At 51.1% G+C, this 9,167-nt stretch overlaps 1 protein-coding gene across 2 annotated transcripts; it reads right to left on the reverse strand.

The window, feature by feature from the left end:
• Positions 1 to 2,898: 2,898 nt before the first annotated feature.
• On the reverse strand, positions 2,899 to 8,869 carry HMGB3 (high mobility group box 3). 2 transcript variants are annotated; one of them, XM_032996088.2, is made up of 5 exons: positions 8,756 to 8,869; positions 5,792 to 5,949; positions 5,157 to 5,296; positions 4,448 to 4,622; positions 2,899 to 3,900 (listed from the first exon to the last, which is right to left on the reverse strand). In XM_032996088.2, exons 2-5 carry the CDS (start codon positions 5,939 to 5,941, stop codon positions 3,757 to 3,759), a joined length of 609 nt encoding a protein of 202 aa, XP_032851979.1. In that variant the 5' UTR covers positions 5,942 to 5,949; positions 8,756 to 8,869; the 3' UTR covers positions 2,899 to 3,756. The 2 variants fall into 2 exon arrangements, with proteins under 2 accessions (XP_032851979.1, XP_042663305.1); XM_042807371.1 differs by lacking the exon at positions 8,756 to 8,869 and adding an exon at positions 7,097 to 7,120.
• Between the last annotated feature and the right edge of the window lie 298 nt (positions 8,870 to 9,167).

The following is a 9,167-nucleotide window of genomic DNA, read 5'->3' on the forward strand; positions in this document are numbered from 1 at the left end:
TGCTAATAGACTGCCAGGCTTGTTTTCAGCAGAGGCAGGCTCTGGCCTGCACAGACCAGCTCAGCAGCCCCTTTCATCCCCTCGACCCCCAGCTGGTTTGATTTCCGAAGGATGTGGTGCATTTTGGTAGCAACTGTGTTCTCCAGACTACATATAGTTCCAAGTGCAAATCAAACAGTACCACCCAGGTGAAACAACCTGCGGGACGTGGGTCAGTGCTGCCAGGCGGCACCCTGTCTGCCTCTGCCCATCTCTGCCCCCCATCAGCACCAGCAGATGCTCTCCCTTGAGCAAAAGCTCTCACACCTCTGCCACTCTTTTAGGCACCCAGAGGGACCACGCCACCCAGTCGAGCCACCCTCTGTCTCCCCAGCACAGCAAGCAGGCTTTAGCAGCTGCAGTACCAGCACCATCCCTTCTTTCTTAACCAAGCCCCTCATCCCCACAGCCTGCCTCAGCCTGACTTCAGCAGACATGGGGGGGATGCAACAAATCACGTTTTGGGAACGCGAGCAGACTCGCAGTCAGCTCTGTCAAATTCATGAAAGGAAGAGCCTCTCTTCATCCCTCCCCTCCCTTTCCCCAATTCTATTTTATCATTATACTTCTCCACATATAATGGAGTTAATAAAAGACATATTTATTCTGCTTGGCTTGGGACTAAAGTTGAACTAAAAGTTTTAGCTGTGCAGCCGCCCAAAGCACAAATGTCTGCTCGGAAACACCACAAGCATTTAAAAGCAGAGAGAAAGAGCATTTGGAGGGTGTTCCATCAAAAAATGGAGCTGGGTGGAATTAAGCAGTTCCCAATATTTGAGATGACATCTCAGAACACAAAAACCAGTGGTGGTGGTGGGGAAATCATGTGTTATTTATATACATTCGCATTATGGTATTTATCAATGGCAGAGTATTGGGGGAAGAAACATCATCACTACATCTGCAATATCCAAATCAGAGTCCCCAGAGTCCTGCACTAGCATTGTATTGAACAGCGCTCCCGAGGCATGCCATATTTTAGAAATTTGCAGAGCAGGAGTAGGTAGTGCACTGTAAGGTCCAAGACCTTAATCAAGCCCTGCAACTCGATAGATTTCCAATATAACGAAGACAAAGAGGTGTCAGCTCTAGTTCTTATTTGCTAATACTATCAATAGGGGCTCAGCTCACTAGCAGTTAATTCAAAGCCAAGCTCGATTTGCACAGCAGTGATCTACACTAATTCCCATATGTGGCTAAGGGGAGATTTTGCCAACTAGACAATAGAAACAGTATTACAGCTCCTGAAATGATGCCATCACTTTTCTCTTCTGCTCCACCACTTCCCCATCAAATTACCACGTGCTGGAATCTCCAGTTGTCTTCTCCCTTGCATCAGAAGACATGTGGAAAGGGTAGCAAATACAAAAAGGTACCTATTTCTTCTCCAGATGCAACTTTATTCAGGCTTTTAAATGCAACTTCCCATAAAACGAGGGCCAATTTCACACTTGTTTTTTTTGTGCATTAAAGACACTAAGAATTGCCATAATTAAGCAATTATAGAAGTACTTTTAAGTGATCCAACTGTAACTTAGCCTTAAAAAAAAGTTGCTACATGTCACTATGTCTCATGAAGGTTTATTAGCTTGCTTCATCACATACCAAGTTTTTGCTTGGTTTTGCTTTCAGGTTCTAGTCCATCTCAACACTAGATCTGACTGTTTTGCCAAGATACTATGGTTGTTGAGAAGTCACAGGAAGCCAGATGTGCTACCCAATTAGGCAACAAAGCACTTTTATCCACATTAGTAGTTACTGCCTGTAAGCCTGGCCCTCGTTAATCTGCAGTTTGGCTCAAATGAAGCAGTGGCAGCAGCCCGTACCCACAGTTTACACTAATGAGTTACCCCATCCTCTTAAGTCAGCTACACACGGCAGCCTGCAACTTTGACCTGCTATTAATGCAAGTATCCTCACACCCCCATCTCCTCCTTGCTGCCAAGCAAACACTGACTGCTAACTACAGCCAGGACAAGGAAGGAATTCAAGTATAGCGAACGGGTGCTGCAGTTTTCCCAGTTTGTGCAGTTTCCATGCTAAGGAAAAATGAGGTTAGTTGCCAGCTAGAGACCAGGTATTGCCTTTCCCTTCCAAGGGCTGCAAAACATCCCCAGCTTGAATTTGGAAAGACATCAAGACTATGACGCAGCCAGCTGGTCGCCAAAGGGGAGAGAGAGACCTGCGTCGCTCCGCCAACCCACCTCATAGCACCCAACTCCTGTTAAAACTTGTGTCATGAGAGAAAGAACACAGACTAAGTACCTGCGCCACGCTCCTACTTCAGCAGGGAGTTAGACTAGGCGCCTGGCTCCTGCCATGAATCAAGATGCTAGAAAAAACCACAAGTCTGAAACAGTTTAACACAGGACAAAAAAGGCACATTTTAATATGTACAGCAATGCATTTGGGCTATAAATTTACCCAACACAACTGAAAAAAAAAAAAAATCCAAACTATGCTTTTATACTTATTCCATGGTGTCAGCCTCATTCCTAGCCACCTACCTTTCTCTGCATCTCTGAATGCTGCTATATACACACACAAACAAACAATTACGTCATGAATGTTCATTTAGGCTCCCAAGTTCAAGTAATAAAGTTCAAACTTGCATAGCATCTTATGCCACTCAGCCATAAACAGTTACGATTGCATATTAGCTGGAGCAGCCATCTCTTTCAATTCAGCCAGTTTTGGCTGGCCACCATTTATTTTTTATTTTTATTTTTTTTTTTAAATCCTTGAGTCAGAATGTTTCCTAAGTCACCAGCCCTGAGGGATGCCACAGACTTCAAAATGAACTTCTTGCTGTTGTTAAGATCCTTTTAAACCAGAAATTTAGAGTGTTGTCAAGAACAGTTTTAAAAATGTAATACTGTTTATTTTGCTTCAAAAACATTTCAGCATTCTAAACATACAAAAAAAACAGAACGTTGCAAATTCGTTTAAGTACAGAGTGTTTTTGAACTTCAGTTGCTGCACTGGCTCTTCACTTAGTTGACGATGAAGAGATGTCTACAGTTTCAGTTTAAAAACTACCGCACTTAACTAAAAAAATCCATACACTTCTCATGCCAGCTGAACCCCCTTCCACAACTAAGAATGGCAGCAGAATGCTATTTCACTATATACAGAAAGACAACTTTAAGCTAAATGGACGCCCACTGTAGTGTAAATAGATCTACCCTCACAGTGCATGCTTTGGGCCATGGCACCCCGGGGAACGTACAGCCTTTCCAAGTAATCACTGCTCCTCTAAGGCATCATAACTCTAAGCATGTACCACAAGAATCTGTCTAGTTTTTACAAACTATAGATATGTACAGTTTATAACCCAGGATTTTCTAGCCAATAACCATATAGTAACACCACCTTACAAATTAAAAAAATGCTTGAAACATTTTTAAATGCTTTGTTACACCAACAGCAAAGTGCACAGAGTTAGGAGAACACTAGAGCGCCTTTTCATTTTAAAAATGTTTGGAAATATGTACAACTTTGATACAGTTTCAGGGTGCTCACTACACCCATGGCCACTTCATGTAAACCAGTTACAATTTCTAGAGCACTTTTAGAAACTACAACGCGATCGGAATCCAAATTTTTTTTTAATTAAGCCTAATAAGGGCAAGAGACACCATCTCAAATAAGAGGTGCTTCATTTATGGTGTTTCCCCTACTCTATGGTATTCACATGGAGACAAGTATTGTACAGTTTTATTCATCATCATCATCTTCATCCTCCTCTTCTTCATCCTCCTCCTCCTCTTCGTCTTCTTCCTCTACCTTTTTCCGAGCAGCTTTGGTTGCTGCTCCCTTTGCGCCATCAAACTTTCCTTTAGACTTGTAGTCTGCAACATCCTGCAAAGTCAAGGGGATGTCTTAATTTGCTCTAAGCAGCAAACACACACAGCATTTGTACAGCAGCGGGCATTAACGTAAAGGGACTGGCATTCCACAGCTGCACCCCCGAGCGGGGAAACAGCCAGCGCCACAGTACACAGGTATGCAGACACCTAAGTGTGTTCAACTGCCTCCAGATGACAGAGGCCTTGAACCCTGCGTTCATGGTTATTTCTTTGAGGAGGAGAAGACAGCCCAGCCTCTCAAGAGTTTCCTGCTAATGGGACAAAGCTCCTCTAACAGCACAGCAAACCCTTTGCTGGAGCAACACGAGCAGCCACTGCTGAGCATCCCTGGGGGAAAGCTCTCCCTCCTCGCTGGATCCACGTGCAGCTCTCTAACCTACTCTGTCCCAACATACGCAAAGTTTGGCTACGTAGCACAGTGACAACAGCTCTGTAAGCTGGAGATGCTCGCTAGGCTGGGGCCACCTTAGCTGGGTGTAACAGAAATCCATCAACACAAGAGCCAGTGTGGAAGAGGCACAAGTGAAAACTAGCCTTACCTTCTCGTACTTCTCCTTCAGTTTAGCTGCCTTATTATTATAAGGCTGCTTTTCACCATCACTGAGGTTGTTCCACATTTCGCCCAGTTTCTTTGCTACATCCCCGATAGATATGCCAGGGTTTGTGGACTTGATCTTGGGGCGGAACTCTGAACAGAAGAGGAAGAAGCCAGACCTGGGGGAGAAGCACCAGAGGACAGTCAGCACCACAGCAGCAGACCCAGGGAGCAGCCCCTTCCTCCATCCCTCACCCACAATATTCATATGTGCCCTCACACACTGAGTAGAAACACCTTTTTCTTTTTCCTCACTTTAAAAAAAACACCAAACCAAACCACAAACCCAAACATGTTTTGATTTTACCGAGGCCCAGACCTACAGCCTTCACCCAATGCCTTGACTATGTCCCCAATGAAATGTCATCTTAGATACACAAGTCTCACTGTGACCATGTCATTTCCATGTCTTCCATCACTACAAGTTAAAGGGTACCAGGTACTGACAATACCTCTTAGCGCCCTACATGCTCAGGATTGCAAGTTGCCTAGAATATCTACAAGGCACTATCAGTAAGCTCTGAATACCGTGCCAATACAACTATACCAACAGTATACCCCATCTACTTCCTTTATGGAAACCTATCAGCTGTGGTACAGAGCATGAAAACAAACCAAAATACTCTTGCGTTTAACACCTCAAAGTTACTTACGGTGGTCGTTTTGGGGCATTGGGGTCCTTCTTCTTCTTGCCACCCTTAGCTGGTCCATAGTCCTTCATTTCTCTATCATATCGTACCTTATCAGCCTTTGCCATTTCATCAAATTTAGCCTTCTCCTTGCTTGACATGGTCTAAAAAAAAAACAAAAAACAAGACACCAAACCTATGATTACCCAACTGTTCAATACCTGGCAAACTTTAAGTAAACAAGCCAACACATACTGACTTGATAGGGGAGTTTCAGAATTTGTTTGTTTTCTAACTGGACCATCTTGGGGACGAAGGTCCTGTACCAGGGGCCGCAGCCACAGCTGGCATACACAGCGAGAGGGCAGCAACGGGAACAGGACCAGCATAGCCAGAGTCCTCCTCGAGGACACAGGCCTGGAGAGGGGTAGCTGCTGAAGGGCACTGCTCAGAAACAGAAAAAAGGCCAGGCTGTAGCAGAAGCACCTAAATGGGCAGATGCACTGGGCTAAAGCCTTCACGATCATTACAGGCATCAGCAGCACCCGATCAATGGCCGGGCCAGGCCGCCTTGCCAAGAACAGCAGGCACACACACACACGTCAGCCCAGCAGATACCGTAACAAGTTATCCCTTGATGAAATTACAAACTAAGGTACCTTCCACCTCTCTGAGCACTTCTTGGAAAACTCTGCAAAGTTGACTGGAACCTCTGGGTTCTTTTTCTTATGTTCCTCACGGCACGTCTGCACAAAGAAGGCATAGGCAGACATCTTGCCCTTGGGCTTCTTCGGATCACCTTTAGCCATCTTGAACTCTGTAGGAAAGAGAGGAAAAAAATAACAAGTGCATGCATGTATGGATGCATGTGTATGCATATATGGTGTGCATATATTTATATATGCACACACCACCATCCCCTGAATTGATGTCCCACCAGCAATGCAACTCTTTCTTCCCCCCCAACGCCTCTTACCATCTCCAATACAGAGACTTAAATTATTCTTCTATTACACTTGGGTTGCAGACTTAAGCCAAGCGAAACCAATCACCGGAATTCAGTTTTACATTGATATATATTTACATCATGTCCAAAGACTGGAGACAGGCTATTAAATACACATACTTCTGCCCATTGAGAGTTATGTATGAACTAATATAAAATATGTTTTAGTTGGCTACCACACTGGGGCTCGAGCAGCATGCACAGGGCCAGGCTATGACTTATCCCCTTAGTAGCTGGAGTTCACTTTAGCAGCTGCTGTCCATGTAAAAAGGCGGAACAGCTTATTCCCCCCCCTAAAAGCACAATAACATTTTACGTATAAGAAGGTGTTCAAATAAAGGCTAGTTTTAAACACAATAGGACCCGTGGAGCTCTGCGAGGTGAGCAGCACTTGCTCCACCAAGTGACACATGTTCAGAGGCATAGTGGTCAGTGCAAAGATGTGATTAGCAAGTCACAGAGAGGATGATGCTAACTTTCGGGCTGTATTCCTCTCCCCCTCTTCCGTATTATCTTTTTTTCCCCTCAAAAAAAAAAAAAAAAAAATCCCGCAGCAATATTTCCTATTTACAGCTCCTCAAGCATCTGAAAATTTAATTTTTATTAGCACAGCGTTAATATTTAATTGTGTCTATTAACCCCTCCATGTGCAGCAAAAGTGACTTTAAGCCGCCCTCTCCCGCCCTGGCCCGCTATCGGAGCTCGGCGGGATTCCCGTCCCCGGCCAAAAAGCGCTCCGCAGGAGCGGAAAACCCGCGGAAGCGGGGGCGGGGGGGGAGAAAGCGGCGAGGCAGGAGCGCGGAGCGGGGCCGCGGCCGCCGCCTGCTCCCGAAGTTGGGGGCGAGCGGCCCGCCGCGGCCGGCCCGGCCCCCGCTCCGCTCCGCTCCGCTCCGCTCCCCTCCCGCCATCTTCTCCCCCCCAAGGTCACCGCGGCGGCCGGGCTCCGCGGCGCGGGCACCTGCGGCGGGGCCGGGGCCGGCGGGCGGAGAGGGCAGCGGCGGCTCCGCCAGACGCCAATAATTCATCTTCCATTTTGTGAAATGCCTCCCGATGAAAGAAAGTGCCCCTGAAATGCGGCGGGGCGGCGGGCGGGGGGCGCCGGGGGGCCGGGCGGCGGCCGGGGGCGCGGGGCGCCGGCCCGGCCCCGGGCGGCCGGTGCGAGCGGCAGCGGGAGCGGCGGCGGCGGCGGCCGCGCTCCGCGCCCAGGGCCGGCCCCGCTCGCTAAGATGGCTTCTCCCGGCGCCGCCGCCGCGCCGCCGAACAAAGCCGCGCTCCCCCCTCCGCCGCGCTCGGCCCCCCGCGCCCGCCGCCCCCGGCCGCCGGCCTCGCCAAAACGCCGCCCCCGCCGAGAAGGGGCTCCCCGCTCGGCCCCCCGCCGGGCGGCGGGGGCGGCGGGGCCGGGGCGCGGGCGGGAGGCGCCCCCCCCACCCCCCCCCCCCCCGCCTAGCGCAGCGCTCTCTAACAAAGGCTCCCGTGCAGCCATTATCGCCGCCGCTACGCTCCTCCGCGCCGCCAGAAAAAGAGTGCGGAGAGCCTCGGGGCGGCCCCCCGGCGCCCGGCCGAGGGCGCGGGGCGGTGGGGGGAGAGGAGCCGGGGCGAAAGCGAAAGGTTTGAGCCCCCTGCGGGGCGCCGGGAAGGAGATTTCCCCCGCCGCGACCCCCCTCCCCATCCCTCTGCCGCTTACACGTCTTTCTTCCCTTCGCCGGGGCTCTCCAGCGCCAGCCATATTAATGCCCACAGCACGGGCGGCGCGGCGCGGGGAAGAGGCGATGCGGGGCCCCGCCGCGGGCGCAGACCCGCCGGAGACACCTTCCCGGGCAGGGGAAGAGCGGCGGAGGCAGAGGCGAAGGGATCGGGGGAGTTTGGAGGCGGCGGCGGCGAGAAAAAAACTGCTTCGCCGGGACAGACGGGCGCAGCGCGCAGGGTTTATCCCTGTCAGATGCTAAAGCGACAGCCATATTAATGCAGAATAAACAGCGGGCACGGCATTGCGCACGGCCAACAACTTTCCCACCGCCGCCAGCCCCACCGAGCCCACCCGAGGGAAGGGGGCAAATAAAAGCCGAGGGCGCCGCGCGTTTTGCCGTGCGACATTAGGAGGCGGCAGAGAAAAATCCCTGTCCATGCGGGGGAGAAGAGGAGTTAGTCCCGGTGTAGTTGCTGCACCAGCCATATTACTCTCGGCGGCACGGGAGCCCAGCGCGGAGAAACGGGGCTGCACCGGGGACAGGTAGCCCCACCGCGCCGGGGGGGCTCCCGGCGGGGCAGGGGAGGAGGACGGGGGGCAAACGCTGCGCCTCGCCCGCTGCCCCGCCAGCTGCGCGCAGCATCTGCCCCAGCACCGCCGATCCCCTTGCGAGAAGGTGAAGAAAGTTTTGGGTGATTTTCCCGATTTTTTTTTTTTAATTAAAAAAATAAAATTAAAAAAAAAAAAAAAACTCGGAGGAATGAAGGAACGGAAAACAAAAAAAAAAATAATAATAATAAATTTAAAAAAAAAAAAAAAAGCTCGGGGCTGGCAGAGCAGATGGGCGAAGGCGCGGGGGCAGGGCGGGGCGGCGGCGGAGCGGGCAGGGGGCAGCCGCCCCCCGAAAAGTTGCGGCGGGGCTGCACGTACCTGTATTGTTCGCGGTAGTGTGGACAGGAGCTGGAGCGCAGGGCACGACGCGGGGCTCGGCGCGGCGCGGCTCAGCCTCGCGTTGGCTGCCTACGAGAGCGGCCTGATTGGCTGCGGGGCTCTGCCGTTTAAAACAACCTCCTCGCCCGCTCATTGGCGCGGCGCCTCATGAATATTAAGCAGCGCCGCGCGGCGGTTGGCCGGCGCGGGTGAGGTCATTCATTCAAAACGAGCGCCCGCCGGGGGAAAAGGGGAGCTCGGCGGCGCGCGCTGGGTTTTGGGATGGGGGGGGGGGTCGCAAAAGTTGGCGCGGAGGGGGGGGTTGGGTTGGGTTGGGTTGGGGGTTGCGCGCCCCGCTTATCCTCCGCCCCGGAGCGCTGCGACCGCTGGCCGGGAAAGTGCCCTCGCCACG

This window comes from Tyto alba, unplaced genomic scaffold, assembly GCF_018691265.1.
Source record: "Tyto alba isolate M040663 unplaced genomic scaffold, T.alba_DEE_v4.0 Super-Scaffold_5, whole genome shotgun sequence".
Lineage (NCBI taxonomy): Eukaryota > Metazoa > Chordata > Aves > Strigiformes > Tytonidae > Tyto > Tyto alba.

What these genes read in the sequence shown, in the direction of transcription:
- HMGB3 (XM_032996088.2), bottom strand. Translation starts at nt 5,941, where the DNA reads ATGGCTAAAGGTGATCCGAAGAAGCCCAAGGGCAAGATGTCTGCCTAT. An exon ending in AGTGCTCAGAGAGGTGGAAG is followed by an intron (nt 5,297 to 5,791) that starts GTACCTTAGTTT and finishes TTTTTTTTTTAG; the next exon opens with ACCATGTCAAGCAAGGAGAA. An exon ending in TGAAGGAGAAGTACGAGAAG is followed by an intron (nt 3,901 to 4,447) that starts GTAAGGCTAGTT and finishes TTGACTTTGCAG; the next exon opens with GATGTTGCAGACTACAAGTC.